General features: G+C 42.2%; 1 protein-coding gene across 1 annotated transcript; it reads right to left on the bottom strand.

The window, feature by feature from the left end:
- Positions 1 to 1,956: 1,956 nt before the first annotated feature.
- RCN2 (reticulocalbin 2) lies at positions 1,957 to 18,031 on the bottom strand. The gene is made up of 7 exons (XM_051982443.1): positions 17,632 to 18,031; positions 16,433 to 16,538; positions 14,588 to 14,784; positions 7,383 to 7,496; positions 4,377 to 4,473; positions 3,272 to 3,414; positions 1,957 to 2,817 (listed from the first exon to the last, which is right to left on the bottom strand). The coding sequence occupies exons 1-7, from the start codon at positions 17,794 to 17,796 to the stop codon at positions 2,665 to 2,667; spliced, it is 975 nt and encodes a 324-aa protein (XP_051838403.1). The 5' UTR covers positions 17,797 to 18,031; the 3' UTR covers positions 1,957 to 2,664.
- Positions 18,032 to 22,710: the final 4,679 nt, after the last annotated feature.

Genomic DNA, 22,710 nt, shown 5'->3' with positions numbered 1-22,710 from the left:
AAGCAGAGAGAACAGATCTCATGGATCTGACTGAATTTGCAGCATCAGTAACTAACTCATGCACTGCGTGGCTGCTCTCCATGTCAGGAGGACGTCTTGGGCAGCATCTCCGTCACATTCGATGCGTGATTTAGTTCTCTCTGCCTTTAGTCAGAAGGGCAAAGTGATTGTTCTGAGGGGGAAGAAAGCAGGGCCAGAAAACAACATGCCTGATGAAGACAATGTTCACGGAAAGGACAGCAAAGCAATGGAGGAGTGAGTCACTGTGGCACCCCAGAGAGTACTCGGGCTTTTGGGTCAGAAGTCCTGGGCTCCCCGCTTTGACGTGACTTTTGTGACTTCGCTGGACTCCAATCGTCCTCTCTTTAAAGAGGCGACCTTCGACTGGAAGCCCCAAATCTGCTCTGATCCATGTTTCGTTTCAAAGGCGCTAAGAGAAGGTATTCCCTTTCCCCTCACGCTTTGTAGAAATGAGGGACTATGGTTTATATCATGTCAGACTTTTCCAGTGTGTTAGTTTTGTTGAATTTTTCTTTTTCTTGTAATCTTTGATATAGCAAAGGAAAATGTTAGGAAATAATGGTATAAAAACAAGAAATTATTATCAGTATGTATATTTTTAAAATACCAAATGAAAATGGTGGCAAATACACACACACACACACACACACACACACACACACACACACACACTCGACTGCCATATTTTCAGCCCTGTAAAGTCATCACAGGGAATCACCCCAGACCCTTCTCTCTTCCCTTTTCTGAGCCCATCTTCAGTCAGAATTCCAACAGCTCCTCGAGGCTGCGAGGAAAACCTCCCGGCTGACCTCCCTGCGACCATTTTTTCTCCAATACCTCCTTTAAACAACTTCCCAAATGACCTTCCTCAGGCCTGGGCCTGCCTCTGGCCCCTTTACCTCGGGCTCCACACTGGCACAAACCCCACACTAACCCCTTGTCCAAGCAGGTTCCAACATGCCTTCACAGCTTTATTTCAGACTGATGTCCCCTACAAACTGTCAGAGAAACCCCCCACACACACACTCATACAAACTCCCCTATCCTCCAGGGCCTGCTAATGCCATGGAACCTTCTTTACCTCAGATTGTCAGCATGCTCTGCGCCTTGATTTTCTCTGGACCATTTTTGTTGCATCCTCCTCCCTGCAGTAAAAACTTCTCTCCCTGAAAGCAGGCACCAGGGTCTTGTATAGCTTGGTGTATATATGGCATGGACACAACTGTTGGATCGAATTAGGGTTTTCTGCACCACTTTTGGTGGCTCCTCTGGCAGCAGCTAGCTAACAGGTTCTGAGCAGGAGACCTAAAGACCCATGAAAATACCTTGGAAGAGTGGGCTTATCAGTGGGCAAGGGCTTCTGGAAGAGCAGATCCAGACCACAAGCAGAGCAAGGGAAAGCAAAGCCTAAGCACAGAGCAGCAATCTGACCAACAGCTTCTCTTCAGTTCTCCAGGAGACCATTTTCATTCTCGATGGGGACGGATGCTTAGATAATATATGATATCGTCTTCTTGCTCAAAGGATCAGATTGGTGATTTTTCCCCTGATGGGAACACCTTCCCCTCTACTAACACAGAGTTCTACCCCTCGATGCCTTAGTAGATAGCCCTTGCCAACTGCTAGGCTAATTAAATTAATGATTTAATTATTAAGATTTTTAAAAAACCATCTGGTGGGTGACCTTTGGACAGTTACCTCCATGGAGAAAAAGGATAGGCTGACCCTAGGACCACAGGATGAGATTTAGAATTAGAAAGGAGCTACAAGTCAGTCTGGTCTGATGTGGGATTCCTGCACCTCTGACTAGGACGCTGAAAATTTAGTCCCTGTCAGACCCCCATGAAGTAAAACAGGACTTTAAAATCAGGTAAAGTGTCTTACTTTGAAGGTTTAGGTGGAAGATTTCCCCAATAAGTAAACAAGACAAAGATATAGAAAGACGAGGCATTTCCTTTTTAATCAGTCAAAAATGCAAAAAGTTCTGGACAACGTTAATATTCCACACACCATAATGCTATAGAGTTATACATTAAATATAATTACTATCTATACATATGCAAAAATATAAAGTTCTATTTCATACAATAAACCCTCTATAGAAACTAGTTTAAAAATTAAGCAGAACCTCTCCATATTAATGTGAGGTACAAGTCTTTTAGTAAGTTCCTTTGAAGGTTTTAACACAAACACTAAACCTAAACATTGTCCATTTTTCTTCCATTTCAAAATTATTAAAATCTACATAAAACTAAAAAAATTACTGGTACCTCAGTCACTTATTACTTACATAATAACGTTGAGACATCATTTAAATCCTCCATTTTATTCAAGTATGGTAATACAATGCAAATGCTCCATCTACTTAGGTAATGTAGTAGGGAATATTTAGAGACGGTTCAACTTTTTCATTTGGCAAAACATTAATTTTTTATTTCTTAAATCATTTTTAAAACTTACGTCTGGTTGTTTTCACTTTGTTTTTCTGCTAAAAGGCCAAGATCATAATCTAAAATGTTTGAGTATAGCAAAATTTAGAATGAAAATCATAAGATCAACATCATAGTCCCAAAATTAAGCTGGTAATAGATGACAAAGTTGTCAGGACTGCAAACAGACTCGGAGACCAAGCAATGCTGGTTTCTAAAGCTCATCATGGTAGAAATGTTCATCATGGAGCTGCCGGCCATAGTCAGTGGCTTCACTAGTAAGAAACAAATCCTGATTTTCAATGATTTCTGCTTCCGAAAGCTTCGCATCACTATTCAAATCCATTTCTTCAATTAGATGAAGAGCCTTTAAAGCAAAAGATTTGCAATTTTAAAATGAGTATTTTAACTTAAATGATTAGATTTGTATGTACGTTTTTTGTGCATCTCCATTTGTCAAAGGTACTATATTCAATTGCCAACTGCTGGGGTCTCATACCTAAAATCTGACTCAGGAAACCACTGGCCTGCCTGCTTTTTTCTTCTTTCATATGCCCTCCTTCAGCAAGTTCCCCTCCCCAATTCAAGGACAGTAGATAAAAGCTTAACATTATTCATCCTGTATCAGCCAAATAAAATGTTGTTAAATAAATAACATTCTAATTTTCTACATAGGTATCACTAGTCACATTCACAGTCCCATCATATCAGAGTATTACAGCTAACTAAATTTCTCCATGAACAAAGCTACACTAAGGCTTGTTGTGTAGAGTTCCTTCCCTTATAAATAGCACCGATATGAAAACAGGCTAATCACTTACCTCTTCTTGTGCGATCCCCTGGTTATTGGGCACTACCCAAGATAAAAGCTCTTGAGGATCAAGCCTCCCATCCCCATCTTTGTCATAATCATTCACGAATCTGTCTTTCTCAACCAGTATCCATTCTGGATCTTCATTTGCAGCTTAATAGAAAAAATTAACAAAAGTAATTACAAACCAAAATTCCACAGGAATCCAACATGAAGAAAAGCCTATTTCTGAGATAAAAGAAACAAAGATCCTAGGCAAAACTTAAACCCATGAAAGATAGACTATAACTGAAAAGTCCTGAATGACAACTGTGTAAAATGTTCACTGAGCAATTAAAAAACCAACCCATTTCTACACCTTGCTACAGAAAGATCAAATAAAAACCATGATGAGTGTGGCCTACACAATTGAGTTTTCATCTATGGTGGGTTATTACAAAGTCACCCTAACCTCCAATATTATGAAAAGTCTGTTTCTACATTAAGCCTACTTTTATAATATTTTAAGGTCTTTCCCTGTTTTAATAGGAATTTTATTTATAGAATATTATCAACTCTTATTTACTCTTCCATTTGTATTAAAAATAACTTAATCTAACAATTTCAACAAATGAAAGGTATTTTGACTCTAGGTAAGGAACTAGAATAAAAAGTAGAATCTGAAATCAATTATACAACCCTTTGTCTTATTTGTACTATCATTAATTTAGTGGACTTATTATCAAGAACTTATTGCTAGGTGACACATTAGAATTCTAGGCCTAGAGTAAGGAAGACATGATTTCAAATTCAGCCTCAGACACCTGATAGCTACGTGACCCTGGGCAAGTCACTACAACCTGTACATCTCAGTTTCCTCATCTATCAAATGAGTTGGAAAAGGAAATGGTCAAGAAAACTCCAAATGAGGCCACAAAAAGTTAGAGACAACTGAAAACAACTAAATAATAAAAATTACCCCAAAGAAATTATAATCATACTTCTTATGGTTTCCTCTTTCTCTGGCTTTTAAGTGATTCTTAAAAGGAAATCTCTTCCTCTCTTCTTTCTTCAAACCCATTCTCCTCCTCTGCTCCCCCATCCCCAAATTTCCCAGATTCCTTTACGTTACTTACTTGGATCTCGGCGGTAATCACCCAGGAATTCTTCCAAACTAACAAACCCATCACCATTTTTGTCATGTTCTTCTAAAGCCTCTTGAATGACAAATTCCTATTGTAGAGTCAATAAAGAAAAGGCAAGTCATTGTGATTTAGTATCATAAATATTTCCAACCTGAGACCTGTAAGTTCCTTGGCCTCTGAATTGGTTATTTGTAAAATCACATAATAAAAACTATTTGGGAATAACCACGCTGCCCAAGCATACATGAACACGCCGGTCCTCTCTGCTAACACAGAAGCTGAGGCCAGTGAGCTCGAGAGCTCTGTGCTCCAGTGTGCCGACCTGGTCAGCCTAATTCTGCTGGTATTAGGGGAAGCCCCCAGGAACAGGGAAGTCACCAGGCAGCCTAAGGAGTTTCCAGATCAAAAACAGAGCACTGGTTCCCATGTCCATCCGAGTAAGAACAGGTCCATGAGAAGCCCTTACACTATCTAGTCTGAGTCAAAAAAAAAGTAATGGTTCTGGCACCTTTGGTACGATAACAAATCTATTAAGAAATCCACTAACAAGTACATCAAAACCTAACTGATATGGAATATTATTGTTCTGTAAGAAATGACCAACAGAATGAATACAGAGAGGACTGGCGAGACTTACATGAACTGATGCTAAGTGAAATGAGCAGAACCAGGAGATCATTATATACCTCAACAACGATACCGTTTGAGGATGTATTCTGATGGAAGTGGATCTCTTCGATAGAGAGCTAATTCAGTTTCATTGATCAAGGATGGACAGAAGCAGCTATACCCAAAGAAAGACCACGGGGAAATGAATATAAATTGCTTGCATGTTTGTTTTTCTTCCCGGGTTATTTACTACCTTCTGAATCCAATTCTCCCTGTGCAGCAAGAGAACTGTTTGGTTCTACACACATATATTGTATCTAGGATATACTGTAACCTATTTAACATGTATAGGACTGCTTGCCATCTGGGGGAGGGGGGTGGAGGGAGGGAGGGGAAAAATCAGAACAGAAGTGAGTGCAAGGGATAATGTTGTAAAAAATTACCCTGGCATGGGTTCTGTCAATAAAAAGTTTTTAAAAAAAAAAACCTAACTGAGTAGCAGCCACGATTATGTGGAATCACAGAAAAAGCCTCCCACTTGGCTACATGGTTCTAGCAGAACTCACCTGTCTTGCTACCCTCAGCCCTTTCTCACCTTTGCCATGCCAGTATCTCACACAGGACCCGTGACTTCTCCATTTCTCCTCCATTATTTTAGCCTTCCTCACTGCCAGGCCCCAGTCCTGTTTTACCTCAAGCCTGATCTTGGGCTTGCTGCTGCTACTAATGGCTGCTCCATCCTCCCTGGTCTCAGTCCATCACATGCACAAACCTGCCGTCTGCCTACCCCAGGACCTCCCCATAAACCTGGGCCCTCCTTGGGCCCTTCCCAGCCTGCCCCAGGGCCCAGAGGCCTACAAAGCTCAGTGTACGCTCCAGGTCACTTGAACTGAACCTGATCATTGTGAGAGGGAGGGGTATGCCCACACAGCTGCAGGGAGGCTCCTCCTTCCCTTCTCCAGCATCTCTGACACTGGCAGGAATTTTAAAATGCCTTAAGAACCACTTCCATCCCTTAACACACCTGGTCCTCCTCAGAAGTCAGCTAGAAAGCCGCAGAATGCTGCCCCTTTAGGAACTTTCTCTGAAACTTCAGCCCTTGGGGCGGGAGGGGGGAGGAGGTTGCTGGAGAGATGAAACAAAGAACCCGCCCCAAAAGGCAAGCTGAAGAGTCTCTGCTGAAAGACAGGGTCCAATGGCAAATGGAATCAAGGAGGATGGGGCTAACCCAGAAGGGTCAGGGAAAAAGTGGAACGAAGCTGCCAAAGGAACAACATATGTTTTACTTCCCACAGACAGAGCCTGAAGTGCAGGTGACTATGTCAGGAGGAGAGAGATAAATGAGGGGATTGGTGGGAGAATGAAAGCCGCCTGCACGGCCAGAGGCAGCAGGGAGATGGCCCCTCAATGAGGGGCCTCTTCGGGAGTCACTCCAGCAGGGGGCAGAGGAAGGCTTCAGGAGGCAGCACTGGCCCTGGGGGGAAGCAACAATGATGGGCCCAGTCTATTGGAGACCTTGAAGAACTGAAATGCCCCCAAGGCCTTGGGCTCAGGCCTTCCTGATCACTGGCTGGCAGAGCCAAGAACTTCTCTCAGTACTTGGACTTCTCTGTCTTCAGAGCACTGCACTGGACTGTTTTTCTGCATGATTTCCAGACCTGCAGATCCGTGACCAACTAGTTACTCAAGTAATGAGAGCCACATTCGGGAGGCCAGGACTATCCAACATAGGTCTGATTCCCTCCTTACACTAACCAGTGAATTTCCCAAAGTGTGATTCATCACAAGCATGGACCAAGCCTTACACAAAGGATGAAATCACCACTCAGTAAGAGACAGGTAAAAAAAACAGGTTGTAGCAGAAAGGGAAAGGGGTCTTTCAAGGCTAGGGAATGGTAAAATTTTCCAGTTTGGGGGGAGAAAATATTTTCTTCCTTGGTTTTCATGCAAGGGAATGGAAATTTGAATTTTTCAAAGAACTTAGAAGCAAATTATTTTTAAAATACTTTTAAAAACCTCATAACTACTTTTTGGTTAGTATTGACAAAAATACATCAAGTGTATCATGTGTAAAATATTGCTTAATATATAAAGAAATATGAATGCTCTACATACACAACCAAACAAAAAAAAAACAGGGAAATACAGAATCCAAATTTACTAATTCCCTAAAAACTTGGGGTACAGCGGAGAAGATGGGAGAGAAGCCAAAGGGAGGAAAAATTTTTCGGAGTCTTCAAATTCTCTAAATAGATCTGTCCACACCCTGAATGGTTTCTACAAATTAACAGCTAAATGCCAAACAGTTACAGAATTTCTGTAGTATTGTCTGATACAGGTGACAAGATTTCATCACTAAATAAAAGTGTGAAAAAATTCCTTTCTTACCGTCATATAATCAACCTCTTCAGGATGCTCAAAAGCAATAAATTCCACAAGGCTCAGACCCGGAACTACATCCTGATTCGCTTTTTCAAACCGTTTCTTGTCCTTTAAATGGAGCTTCAAAAATAATGAGATTTCCAAAGGTTTGGTTAGTTGCCTCACATTTCATGTATATCCTTTTTCTTATTACAATTCAAACACTAATTGGAAAGTAAGAAGAAGTCATAACATTACAATGAAAATATCTTAAATTCATACAAGTACGTCATACTTTCAAGAACATGTTCACATACATTTATCACAAAAAAAGGCTGGTTAGTTGCCAGATATTTGTAAATGTAACAAGGAGGTTAAATGTCTTGTTGGGGTCAGAGAGTAAGTCCTAAGGGAACTCACTGGGATTGTTCCCCAAATCAGAAGAGAAAGGCTCCAGATCAATTTTTCCCTTTTCTTGTTCTAAGCTGCTAGTGCAAATGTCTAAGATTAATAAGTCTCATGGCCTACAGAGTCCTTTAATAGGGTGGTAGTTGCTATTCAGTCATGTCCGACTCTCCGTGACCGCATTTGGGGTTTTCTTGGCAGAGAATCGGGGTATTTGGCCATTTTCTTCTCCAGCTCACTTTACAGGTGAGGAATCTGAGGCACACAGGATGAGGTAACTTGCCCAGGGTCACACATTCAGGAAGTCTCTGAGGCTGGATTTGAATTCAGGGATTCCTGACTCCAGGCCCAGTGCTCCAGCCACCAAGCCACCTAGGTACCTTGGCTTTATAGGCTTAAATGGATAATATTCTAGTGCAAATCCCTTCATGGTAATTGTAAGTATGAAATACCAAGTTCTTTGTTGCCTTCCCAGCTCATCTTCCTTCTCCAGATATAATGAAGTCTTGCTATTATAGGGCACCATGCTCCATCATGAGTGTATCCCCCGTGAAGGAAGCCCTTTTGGTACTATACTATTAAATTAAGACTTCTTTCTGCCACACCAATAGTTCAAACTTCGGCTTCCAAAATGTTGGTCTAAACATATTTCCATATTAGCTTTGTAAAAGAAAACAGACAAAAAAAAAAAAGGATGCTCTCATCTGCTTTCAGAATCATCATTTCTTTCTCTGGAAAGAGATAGCATTTTTAATCTTTGGATTGTCTTTTATCATTGTATTGATTCTCTGTTAATTACATAATATTGCTGTCACTATGTACGATGTTTTAGTTTGGTTCAATTCATTTTGCAGTTGTTCATGTGTCTTCCTAAATTTTTCCAAAGCCATCCTGATTGATATTTCTTATTGCATTAGAGTGTTCTCTCACAATCACATACCAACTAGTTTAGCTGTTCTCCGAGGGATAATATCCCCTCAACTTTCAAATCTTCACCACCACAAAAAGAGCTGCTATAAATATTTTTGTAAATATAGGTCCTTTTCCTTTTTCTTTGATCTCTTTGGGGTATCATTACTGGATCAAAAAAAGACCCACTTTTCTAGCTTTCTGGGCACAGTTCCAATTTCTTCTCCAAAATAGCTAGTCCCTATCTCTTTCACTGAGCGCCTATGTTCCCTGTGCTGTGGCACAAACCACAATGACAGTTGCCACGGCACCTTACCCTTTACAAAGACCTTCATGGCCAATCCCCACGACAATCCTGGCCGCCCTCCTCCTCCCTCCATCTCACAGATGAGGAGGCACAGGGTGAAGGGACTTATTCAGGGTCACACAGATAGGGAGGATCTGAGGCCTGACCTTCCCAACTCCAGGCCCATGCAGCCTCCCATATCGCAGCACTCCACTGAGGGCAGGGACAAACGGCTCACTAGCTGCTCGCTGTCAGGAACCCACCATGGGCACAAACAGCTCACTAGCTGCTCGCTGTCAGGAACCCCTTAGCAGGTCTGGTGCCCCGGGGCCTCCTTTCCAAGACCTGCTCCCTTGGCCAACAGCCAGCTAAGAGGGAGACATTTGTGCTCGAGTTCTCCAAGGCCCACCAGCCTCCTGCATCTGCTTGTCCAGACTGGGCCCTGGACGTTCCACATCGAGCACAAACACGGAAAAAGGCCAGAACGCGGGGTGCTCTGCCGAGCCGGACAAGTCCAAAAAGAACAAGCCACCATTGAAAAGGCCGCAGGCTCGGGTTTCCTTATGAAAGGACCCTTCAATCCCCAAGCAAAAAGCCCATGTTCCCGCTACGGGCATTACTTGGCAAGTTCTTCGTATCCAAGAAAGGATCTTTCTCCACAAGTTCAAGTTTCAGGAAAATAAACTTTTCTGCTTCACATTTGACAGTAACTACCAGGCTTTTTTTTAAAAAGAAACTAAACCTGAACATTTTCTAAAGCATTCAAAACCATACTCAAGAGGAAAAATATGAGATATGAGCAAGGTAAGAATCTTCGGGGGGGATCATCTTAGAAACAGAAACAGAAAACAAAAACTTTTAGAAAGAAATGTTAAGTATTACAATCCTAAAGACTTTGTCCCTTCTAAGAGTGTGAGAGATTATGGGGGGCTTAGAATAGGACAGCAAAAAAAAAAAAAAAAAAAAAACCAGGACAAGAAAAATGATGCTTTAAAAGCTCATTTCACTACCAATATGCATAAAACAAGCTATTTTTACACCATGATGAGAGTCTGCAAAGAACAAAGCTGCCACCTTTTGGCTGACAAAAGATTTTACATGCAGAAAAAGAACGAATTTACATTACTAAAACAAGCCATAGTTCCTCAGTGGAGAAGGCCCAGGTAAGGTTGTTCCTTAAATAGGCAAAGTTGGGCAGCAACTGCTCTTAGAAACAACCAGGGAGCTTTCACCAGATGAGAGCCCAAACTTTAATTTCCCTTCTTGGAAATGCTGTGCAGGGCAGTTCACACAATAAACCGAGAAATGCACTTTGAGGCATTTCACACAAACTTATAACAAAAGGTCAATATTCGTATTTATTAACAATTCCTTCTACCTGGAAACCTATTAAAAATCAAAAGTCGATGAATGAGATATCTGAATTTTACCCAGGCATTCAATCATACCTGCTGATCAATACTTTTTATTTGGGGTTATGAAACTTTTTTAGTTTGCAACTTTTAACCTTCCTTGAACAACTGGATTTTTTTTTCAAGATACTTTATAAAAAGCAAATAGCACACACCACTTCTGATTTAATGTTTACATCACTTTTTTGTGGACAATTTTTATATCTGATTCAATTTAGGATTAAAATTCCTTGCAGAAAGGAATAAAAATCCTATCCAACCATACTGAGATACTGAGAGACTGAGATACACAAAAAACAAGAAAGAAATATTCTTAAGAGGAGATCTCAAGAGATCCGGGGGTTAGAAATCACATCAAATGATTATCAATTAATGAATTTAGCCTGTGTTAAGGGCTGAAGATTTAAGGGGGACATGACAGCACTCTTCACATATTTGAAAGGGTATCCTATGGCAGGATTAGGCTTCTGTTTGAGTCCAATAGATTTCAAATCAATGGAAGAAAACATGTCCTAAACTAACAATTAGGGCTTTCCCACAGTGGGAAGAGATGCTTCAGGAGGCAGAGTGGGTCACTAAGAGGCTTTTAGGGGTGTGACAGAATAAGAGCCTGTTTAGAGAAGCAGATTGGGCTAGGTATTTCAAAGGCAACCAGCCAATCAATCAACAACCAGATGATATAGTGGATAAAGTGCTGGGCTTGGAGTCAAGAAGACCCAAATTCAAATTCAGCTTCAAACACAGACTAGCTGTGTGACCCTAGACAAATGATTAGGCTGTTTGTCTCAGTTTCTTTATCTGTAAAATGGGGATAATAGTACCTAGCTCCCAGAATTGCTAAAAGGCTGACATGAAGTAATATTTGTAAAGTACTCAGCACAGAGACTGACACAATAAGTGCAATATAAGTATCGGTGACTACTTGTGGCTTCCAGTCAAGAAGCACTTATGTGTCAGGACCTGACCACTTACGGAGACCTAGGCAAGAAGTGCACAGTCCAGACAGGTCCTGGCCAGATCCGAGTCATCTAGGAACCAACTAGAGAACAGCTAAATCGCCATGGACAGAGTAGCAGCAGAAGCTCATGGGAAGAAGCCCAGTGACCATTTGGGTCCTTGTAGGCCTTCCTCTTCTATACAGTGAGGGTTCAAGATGTGGCCCCTTCTGGGGGCTCCGGCTCCTGCTGAAATGAGGCTGTTTTCTCAAAAGAAACAGGACGCACACAATGAGAATGTCCCAAGAAAGAAGCCTATCAAGAACGTCACTGGAAAGATGGTCTAGAGACAGACCCCAACCCCTGGTTGTCAGTTTGCAGCCATGTGGGCAGTGCCGGGCTGGGAGGGTCAGTGCTCGAGCCTTGGGGTTGAACGACCGGGCATGTCCTGCCTCAGCACCAGACAAGGTGCGTGACCCTGGGCAAGCTGTCCAGCAAAGGCTGAGCCTGCCTCAGGTTCCGCAATGGCACAACAGGAACAGGGAGAGGCCCTGCCTCACAAGGTAGGGGTTATAAGGATGAAGAGAGAGAACACGGCAACTGCTGGGTGGAATGCAAAGGGCTCTATATAAAAGGCTAGCTATTTTTTCTTTAAAATCAAGAAGAGCTTTCTCAAGTGTTTTATGACCGTGTTATGCAGTTATTTTCCCTAAGGTTCCTAATATGAAAATGCCAGAATGCTCTGTGTACTTAATAAACCTCTAACTTTGAAAGGATACTGGGTCTGGATTCTTACCTGACTTTCCTGCCCCAGGGATCCAACCATGGCACAGCACAAAATATCAGAACAGAGAAGTGACATAAAGGCAAAAACATTCTGATCGATAAAAGAGCCTTCATGGTCTGAGCTACCCCCGTTAGGGCAGAGAGGACTGCGATACCCTATTTTGGAACAGGTCGGAGTTTTATTGGTGTCAATCAATGCTTCATTGTAAAGGTGGGGGCGTGGCAGGCACTGGACAGAAAAACTCAAATGATCCCAAGTCTCATTAACAGAACCAGTTTCAGCTTCTTTCCCCATGGGTCCTTGGCAAAATCTCCTAGTGATTAAAGAGTGATTTGCATTTACTGCTTTAATCAGAGGATGTAGCAGCCCCCTCCCCCTAAGATGAGCAAGCCTGACAGCAGAAGAAGGCTTCACAGAAGATCTATTGGTAAACAGAAATCTTTATACAAAGGAAGAGTCACCTCCAGCTTTTCCAGTGTAAAAATATGAACCTTTAAGTTAAGCTGGGTAGTTTGGAATTAAGAATTATGAGCCTCCAAGTCTTTGGATCATGTCTCTGCTGAAAGGACCAGACTTCATTTCTACTTCTGCCCTCAGGAATACAACCAGGCCCAAGTTCAGCATCAGAGCTCTCTGAAAATCGGCTGGGCTGCCTGGGATCCCCGTCCTGGAGGCTTCCTGAAGGCGGAGTGCAAGATGCAGCACCAACCCTCAGAGAAGAGGCCAGTATTAGGACCTCAGAACCTTAGGGAAAGTCCCTTCACCAATATCAGCCAAATGAGGATAATGCTTCCGCTGCCTAAGTCACAAAGGAAAGACATCAGTAAATGTTCAAAATGCTGTAGAAACATGGGATACCATTATTACAGCAGACTAATGGCTGGTTTTTATAACAATCAAATGCATTTTTAACCTGTGGAAGCAAAAGTTCATAAAAATAAATTTTATCTTATGAACCAAATGATATGTGACTTACTCTAAATCTGACAAACCTCCCTCCTTTGTTAAAAAAAAAAAATTAATTAAGATGAAATCACTTACTAACAAAACTACTGAATATCTATCTTTGGTAGTGATCTTGGGCAAAATCCTTCCCTTCTGAGCCTCTGGGTCCCTACCTACAAAATAAAAGTTGTGCACCAAATGACCTCCAACTCCCCTGCTCATCAGGAGGCTCAGCTCAGCTGTACTTGAGCTTGAGGGCTCAGATCTCAGAGAAGACACAGTGCCCTCCTGGGCCACAGAGACTGCAAGAAAAGCTCTGAGTAACCAGAGAAAAGACCTGCCGAGCCTTCCTCGCCGGATAGCAGCTGCCACTTCAGAAGGGTCTGATCGAACCACCAAACAGGGCTCATAAGCCCAGGAACCACGACCGAGATACACCCTTTTTTCTCTCTTGATCAGCTTTGTCCATCTGAGGCACCCAGAGTGGAGGAGATGGTCAAGAGAAGAGGTTGTGATTTCCTTACCGCCTCCTCCCCACCTCATTTGGGAGTCCTCAGAAGGGAAGGGAAGAAGGAATAGATAAATGGACCCTTTGGCTCACCACCAGCCAGCACATATTGTCTCTAAAGAACCTCAAGTTGGTCACTACTCTGAGATCCTAATAGAACTAAAGTGCACCCTTTAAAAATGTTATGTTCTGCATTAAAATAAGTATTATAATAAAGCTTAAAACAAAAACTGACAAAGTTGCAGAATAAAAATTTAAGAAAAAAGGCCTCCGTTTTTGGGGGAAAACCTTCTATATATGACTAATACTCTTAAAATATATTGTAATTATGAATACAGTAGTAGGTTTCTTTTTTTTGTGTTAAAATATCATCTTAAAAAAAAGAATTGTGAAGTGATCTTTGTAATCCCAGAGGCTTTAAACCCTGCCATGCAAAGACACATGAAGTATTTTTCCATTACTGAATCCTAAGTAAAGCCCTTTCCCTGAATTTCCCAGGACTTCTTAGTAAAAAGTACATGTTTTTGGAAATTGTGCCTGAGATTGGGATGGGGCTGTGACTCTTAAAGAACAACAAAAACTATACTATAATTAAGTGCAAATAAAATAACTGTTTTAGATAATGTGGACAAAGCATCTAATTAATTTAGAAAAAAGTCAAAATCTCTTTTGGGGACTAATGTATCTTCAAAAACAGTAGTAATCATAGTTTCTCAGTAACTATACTTTTATGTGATGTTTTATGAATCCTAACAAAAATGGTATTCATAAAAATAAAAAGATATATCTTTTTAAAAAGAAAAACTTCTAATACATGAGACCAGTGTCAGCCACATGATCCAACTGGGAAATAACTACAAAGAATACTGGCAAAACTCAAGAGTAATGGTCTAGAAGTCTGACTAGAGAAAAGAGGAATTGTCCCAGAGGTCAGTGAGATACAACAAAGCACTGCCTGGAGAATACAGCCTTCCAGGAAGTGAGCCAAGACTGGCCCCCCACTGGGGAAAGGACTCTGAGAAGATCAGAGGACTGAGGGGCTCACCTGCCTAAAAGACTCCTCTTCAGCATCATCCAGAACGGTGTTCTCATCAAAGTCGATCACCCTGTCATACATCTGGATGTTGTACTCGCCCCACGTCACCACACCATCACTGTTTTTGTCATATTCAACAAACTGCTGCTTTGCCTCCTGCATGGCGTAGTGTTTGAAGGACATCTGGATCCATGTGCTGAGTTCATCTGGGGATTGACCAGAGAGAATGTGGCATTTTTATTCTAGAGGTTCAAAGAACCTTTTTAGATTTGAAAAAAAAAAAAAAATTAATCACAGAAACCCAGACACAGGAAATAAATCTATACTGCTCCTGAAAAAAAATAAAATTAAGACTTTTCAAATTCATTTTAAGAAAAAAGCTGTGAAAAAATATTCATTCAACTGGAAGTTCAGAGAATTTGTATTTTCACAGATGTTAAAGTTGCATCTGGATTATTTCCTTAAAATAATAAAGAAAATTACTCTTTGGTTAACAAATGAGTTGGCTTTTTTCTAAATAGGTAAAAGTATTTTTTAAAAAATAGGAGATTAAAACAGAGTTGGCTTTGTACAGGGTAGAGGATGAAAGAGAAGGGTAGTTCAACACAAGTTCAGGATTAAGTTGATTAAGCATGATGTCCCAGAATTGTCCAGCCAACAGCCATGCACTCTCCCCAAAGTGTTTGTGCAATGATGTTTCAGAAGGGAACACTAGCAGGGGACAAAGGGGATGCTGTGAGGAGGAAGCATGTCAAATTAGAGCTCACTGTTCTTTACTCCAGGGAAGATGATAGCAGCTTCCTGGAGGGAAAATGGGGAAAAAGCCTTCCTGATATCAAAACTCTGGGGGACAACTTTCACAAGATCCATGCAATCAAACTTTCAATCCTCAGTCACCTCATTACTTTCAGGCCATCTTGAAGATTGGTCAATGTGGGAGGCTGACCTAACCGGGGCTTTCCAAAATGATGGACAACAGGAGAGATGGGTGAAACTCCTGGCATACCCCAAAATCGGGGGAGATCCTGGGCAGAAGGCCATACCCCTCCAGGCCACAAGGAGAAAGCTCTCTGGAGCTGCTTCTAGCTCTTCATGCAGAAAAGTCTCTCTTTAAGCCCTTCTCTGGAGGGGAACAGCCCATTACAAGGAAAAAAACCACGGACCAGGAAGGGATGAGGAGACTCCAGGGGCTCCCAAACCAACTGATGGCCCCGTCACTAATAAGCAGCACTGCACATATCCTCAAACTCTGGTGGGCCTCCCTTTATTTATCTGTGAAATGAGGGTAAAAGGTGAAAGCTCATCTCTCTAAAGCCACTGTAAAAAAAGTCTGGATTTTCTAGCTTTACACAGAATCCATAGGAAAGGAGCAGAGAATACCTACAACAATGCCTAGGATCCCATGGGCAATCAGATATCATATTGAACAAATGACAAATAATGCAATTTGACCATATTCCTCCCTAGCGCATTTCCAGTGAAGTCACCTGAATCACTTTACACATAAAGTGCACTTCTCTGACAATGCAAAGTGCTACTATTGGCAATTTTCACAAGTCAGAGGAGGAATAAGGTTCCTAAGGTAGAAGGGACACCCCCATTCTATATTACTCCTAAAAGCACATGACTAGAACCCATACACACATACTGAGTGAGCCCTGGACAGAGCATTCGCTCCAATTGTCACACTATGGCTCATTTTTCAGTCATAAAAGCACACTGCTCTTTCTCTCTCACAATACTCTACATGTGGGAGAAAGCTAACATCTACGTTTCATCAACATTCAAATTTTTGAAGACATTTCTCATAGAAACCAATTTCTTCAGTTAGCAAGGGGAAAAAAGGGTCCTTACTTTCAGTAAGGAAACCATCAGAGTCCACATCAATTTTCTTAATGATTGCCTTCAGCCTTTTCTGCTGCTCTTCAGGGCTGAGTTTTTCATATTCATCTGCTTCTGCCTTTGGGAAGGAAGAGACAAAAGAATGAATGAAATAGGTCAAGGATCACTTTGGGGCACTAAGGCCATGGCAAGGCTGCTCCTGACACAAACAAGTCCACTTCTCCAGTCCTATCTCCCAACAGCTCAGTTTGGGGCTGGGGGCCCCTTTGAAGGGCATTTCATCCAGCTTCTCATTCTACAGTTGAGTAGCCGGAGGCCCCCGGAGTCCGGCCCCTCTGACTACAAACTCCTGTGAACCCAGAAGGGAGGTGAGCCTCGGCCTGGGAGCCTGGCCCAGCGGGACTTCTTGGAAAACGGAGTGGTGGGAGCCCACTCGGGGCTGGGGGCTCCCACTGGGCTGGGAGAAGGCCGGGGCTGCGCGTCCCAACCCCAAAGGTGGGTGCTGGCGGGTCTCCATCCCAGAAGCGGCTTCAGCCAGGCCCGAGTCCTAAGCGTCAGCACCAAAGCGCCCCAAACTCTTAACCGGGAAACGGTTCTAACGAGGTCGGAAGGGTTTCTAAGCCGGGGGCCAGGCATTTGGAAGCCACCATCTCCCGTACAGGGCTTTGGATCTCCAGCTGCAAAGGTGCTAGGGGTCCCGCACCTGCAGAAGGAGGGGTGTGGATACTACTAACCCAGGACCCCCAGGTCGGGCCCGGCTTTCCGATGATGGAGAAGGGGCCTAGGTCACCCCAGGGGGCCAGGGAACCGGGGCCCCCCGCCCCTGGGTTCTAGAGAGCCCCGAATTCAAATCCAGCCTCAGACCGTGGCTGGCGGTGTGACCCCGGGCGCGCCTGCCCCGCCTCAGTTTCCCTGATTACAATGAGGATAATCCCAGGTCCCGCCTCCCAGACTCCTATGGGTCTCCAAGAGCTAACCCGGTCTCCGAGATTAAAGCGCAGAACGAAGACTGGCTATCGCGGTCTTTCCCCCACCCCCCGACGTCCCCCCGGTGCCCCTCACATGTGGCACTCCACCTGCCTCCCAACCCTCCCACCCCGCAGGGCTCACTGGAGCAGTCCGGAGGAGCGCGCACACAACGTGGGAGGGGAAGGGGCGCGCACGGGGGAAGCTCCGCTCGGCTGGGGATCGTCGGCGGGGAGTGCGCTCACCTGGCCCCCCAACAGCGCCTCGCGATCGTAGTCGGCTCGGTGCTCGCCCTGCGGGTAGTGCGGGTCATCAGGCTCCCCCGCGCCCCGCGCCGCCACCGCGCCTGCCCCCAGCAGTAGCAGCAGCAAAAGCAGCGGCAGCCGCCCCGGGCCCGGCCTCCGCCACATCGCGCCAGCCGCCCGCGCACAGCGGAGGCTCTCTGGGTGACGCGAGGCCTCGAGGCCCGAGAGCGGCGCGGATGGAAGCCCCGCCGGGCCCGCGCCTTCGCCGCCGCCGCCGCAACGCCTTTCCCGCACCTCCTTCGCTAGGCTTCGGCTCGAGATGTTGCCGTCTGCGCGCTTACAAGGCGCCTCAGAGTCGAGGCTGGAGAGGAGGGACCGAGCCGACCGCTGATTGGCCCGAGGCTCGGTGGGGAAGACGCGCAAGAGGAGGGCGTATCTAGCCGCTGGTTGGACTGCGTCTATTGAATGAGGGGAGAGAAGAAAGACCGAATCGCTAATTGGTCTGTAGCTGCGGAGATGGGAGCAAGGGGCTGGCTCTAGTGGTGATTGGGTCCGAACGTACAGCCGATTGGGCGGCCGACCTGAGGTGGGAGGACGCTAATTGGCCTACGGCTGAGGCTGGGGCAGGATCAAGACGCTGATTGGACCACGTCTCTGGGGCGGAGGAAAGGAGGAGAAGGCGGAGCTCTCGAGCCCAGGGTAGAGTAGACCAGTGGGAGAGGAGAGGGTAGACAAGGCCGACCACCCAAGTGATGCCGACCCCCTTTTCCCACAGGCCCCTGCGGTGCTAGAACAACGAGGAACCCTGGGGACGTTACTGCGTTGATAGTGACACTGAGGCACGGGAAGGGACGGGGAAGGGGCCAGACATCCTCGAGTTAGCGTGAGGACTCGGACCCCCGGCTCTGCGGGGATGGGATGAGAAGCTATTAAAAAGCTCTTAGTGCAGCGTACCCAATAGACGAGCCCGTTCCTTTCTCCCTCCCCCACCCTTCAGTTTGGGGGATTGCCCCAGACCGGGATCCAGGTCTGTCCTCTCTGACTCACCATCTCCCGTGTCCTCTCTGACTCACCGTCCCCCGGGTCTCTAGAATAGCATCGCAGCGTGGATCATCATAACGCACAGTGAAATTCACAGAATACGGGGCTCACCCAAAGACTCGGCCCTGTAGTTGCCATTTTTAAGGAAGAGAGAAGGGGAGCTCGAAATGCACAGGTGCGCCTTGTCCAGGGCAGAAAGCTGGGGACCCCGGCAAGTCCATTCAATTCTCCACAAAAAGGAACATTTTTAAAAATGTTTTCATCATACTTTTTTTTTGTACCATAGTTACCCCAATGCCCCGACCTCACCTCTTCCCAAAGCCATCTCATATTAAAAAATAATATTTTTAAAACAAGAGGAAAACAAAAAATGAGCCCGTGAAATTACCTCCATGAAGGGGTAAGTTATCGGCGTCCTCTCCTAGTTCTCTCATTTGAATTGTCTTTATGGTTTAGTTACATTTACTTCAGATTTTTTATATGTGCTTGTTCTTTTCCATTTACAAGGTGCATATTGTTTCCTTGACTGTTTACTTCATTCTGCATCAGTTCATGGAGAGTTTCCCATGTTTCTCTGTATTCATCACCCGCATCATTTTCTCCCACTCAATTGTATTCTTTTCCAATTACATTTTAAGCTAGTTTTCAACATTTACTTTTATAAGATTTTGATTTCTATTTTTCTTCCTCCCTTTTCCAAAATGACAAACAATCTGTTATAGATTATACGTGTACAATCATATTAAAAATATGTCCACATTAAGTTGTATTGTGAAAGAAGAATCAGAATAGAAAGGGAAAACCATGAGAAAGAAAAAAAAAGTGAAAATACTATGTTTCAATCCTCTTTAAGTCTCCATAGTTCTCTCTCTGGATGCAGATGGCATTTTCTGTCCCAAGTCTGTTGGAATTGTCTTGGCTCACTGGATTGCTGAGAAGGGCGAATTCTATCATAGTCGATCATGGCAAAATGTTGCTGTTACTATGTACAATGTTCTCCTGGTTCTACTCACTTCACTCGGTGTCAGTTCATCCAAATCTAAACAAGTTTTTCTGAAATCAGCCTGATCATCATTTCTTATAGAAATTCATATAACACACTTTGTTCAGCTGTTCCCCAGTTGATGATGGTATGTCCATCAATTCTTTGCCACCACAAAGAGAACTGCTATAAACTTTTTTGTACATATCGTTTCTTACAATGGAATAATGTTCCATTATATTCACATCCCACAATTCATGTTACCATCGACTAGTTGATGGACTCTACTTTTGTTTCCAATTCTTTGTTACTTTAAAAAGTACTACTATAAATATTTTAATGTGTATAGAGATTTCTTCTTATGAAGAGCTTCCTTGGGATATAAAGCTATGGAATCTCTGGTTCAAAAATACTGACATTTTACTCACTTCATTTGCATAATTCAAATTAGTTTCCAAAATGGTTGTACCATTTCATATCTTCATCAACAATATATTAATGTTTCTATAAGCCCTTTGAACATTCACTGTTGTCATTTTTGCCTATTTACAGAGTGTGAGACATGTCAACATTGTTTTGGTTTACATTTTTCTTACTATTAGTGATTTGGAGCATTCTTTAATGTGGTTGTAAATTCTTTTACTTCTTTTGAGAACTATTTATCCATATCCTTTAATTATTTATCTAATGGACAATGGCTACCAGCTACATATATTTTTTACATATCTTGAATAACAAACCTTTATCCAAGATATCTGATACAAAAATATTTTTTCTCATTCAGTCACTTCTTATTCTAGGTGCATTAATTTTGTCTGTGTAGAAATTTTTCAGTTTCATAGAATCAAAGTTACAATAAAATTATAAAGATACAATAATCTTTTGAAATTGTCTCTGTCCCTTATTTGTTTCAGAAGACATCTTTTACCTGTAGCTATGGGAGGTATATGATCAATTTCTTTTCTACTTTTTAAAATTGTATGATAATTTCATATAGAATATATTGTGGAGTATGTAATAAAATGTTCATCTAAATCTAATTTTGCCAGACTGATTTCCAGTTTCCCCAGCAGTTTTTATCAAATAGGAATTTTCCCTTAGGTAATTTATGTTTTCTATTAGGTTATTGCCTTCTATTGTTTTTTAATCCCCTTTGTCTGGTCTGTTCCATTGATCTGTTTCTTTATTTTTAACCAGTATCAGATGGTTTTGATGCCTCCTGCTTCATAATATAGTTTGAGATCTAGAAGCTCTATCCCTCCTTTGTCCTTTTCATTATTTCCCTTGGTATCCTCAATCTTTTGTTTTTCAAGTGAATTTTGATTTTGTTTTTATCAAGTTCTGTAAAATACCCCCTTGGTAATTTGCTTGACATAACATTAAGTTAAAATTTTAATTTAATTTAATTGCCATTTTTATTATATTAGCACAATAGAACCATGAGCATTGACTATTCCTCCAGCCATTTAAGACGTTCTTTATTTCTTTGAGGAACACTTTGTAATTGAATCTATACAAATCTTTTGTGTTTTTTAGGAATTTGATCCCTAATAATTTTATGCACATTTTAGTAGTTTTTTGAAATGGAACTTTCCTTTCTTTTATCACTTCTTGCTATGTTAATATTACGTAGAAATGCTGTTGATTTTTGAAGATTTATTTTGGGATTTGCCACTTTTCTGAAGCTGTCAATTATATCTATTAATATCTTTGCTGATTCCCTAGAAATTTCCAAGTATACCATATCATCAACATATAAGGATCATATATTACAAGATCATAAATTACAGACAAATTGCTAAACTGAAGTGTAAGTTCAAGGCGTTTATTCAAGAGGAATTCTGATGAAACCACATTTCAGGACCACAGACAAATAAGGAAGGCACAGTACCTCCCTGAGAGAAAGCAAACTGAAAGGAATTCAGGGATCATGTGCACCAACCCTTTGATGCATCCAGTATCCAAAAACTTTTGCCTACAGGAATCAAAGAGCCATTGTAACTATATTTGGAGGATATGGAATATATTTAGCAAAATTATCCATTGATATCTTCCAAGCTCCTAGCACAGTTTCATTTCTATTAAATTCAAACATTTATAAAGCACCTACTGTATTCAAAAATACTTTGCCAGACAGAAATCATAAATGTTTCTTTTTCAGACCACAATGCAATAAAAATTATATTTAATAAAGGGGCAGGAAAAGATAGACTAAAAGCCAATTGAAAATTATATAACCTAATTCTAAAAAATTGAATGAGTCAAACAACAAATCACAGAAACAATCCATAATTTCATCCAAGAGAATGACAATAACGAGACAACATACCAAAAACTATGAGATGCAGCCAAAGCAGTTATTAAGGGAAAATTTATATCTCTAAATAGCTACATGAATAAAATAGAGAAAAGGGACATCAATGAATTGGGCATGCGACTGAAAAAGTTAGAAAAAGAACAAATTAAAAATACCTTTTGCCCAAAGAAGCTTTCAATATAAAAGGAGGATAAACATGATGCAAGTCACTACCTAACAAGGTACTATAAGAAACTCAAGAAGGAACAGATGACTCCTGGCTGGGGATAATATGGAGGGGATTATACCATTGAAGAAGAGAAAGATTTCAACAGGCATATGAGATCATGGGAAATCACATGAGTGCAAAGGGGCAAGAGCCCAGGACAGTATGAAAAAGGGCTATTTAGACCCACTTGTTTACTGAATAGATAGCATAATAGATAGCACATTAGACTTTTAGTCAAAAAGCTCTTGAGTTCAAATCTCACATCACTTACTAGTTGTGTGACCCTAGCCAAGTCATTTAATGTCTTACAACCTATATAAACTGGTGTTTTATACACACACACATATATGTGTGGGTGGGTGTTTTATATGATGTTATACATAGCAGCAGCATATAATTTACAGTACATAATATAATAGAACATGTATATAGCTCCTATATCACATTGCCAAAAGATCAAGTGAAATAATGCATGTAAAGTTCTTTGTAAACCTTAAAGCCATATAGTTATCCCTCCCACATTGCAACTTT

Source organism: Antechinus flavipes, chromosome 2 (assembly GCF_016432865.1).
Source record: "Antechinus flavipes isolate AdamAnt ecotype Samford, QLD, Australia chromosome 2, AdamAnt_v2, whole genome shotgun sequence".
Lineage (NCBI taxonomy): Eukaryota > Metazoa > Chordata > Mammalia > Dasyuromorphia > Dasyuridae > Antechinus > Antechinus flavipes.
The sequence above is the reverse complement of the archived record's forward strand: the minus strand, read 5'-3'. Positions and strand labels throughout refer to the sequence as shown.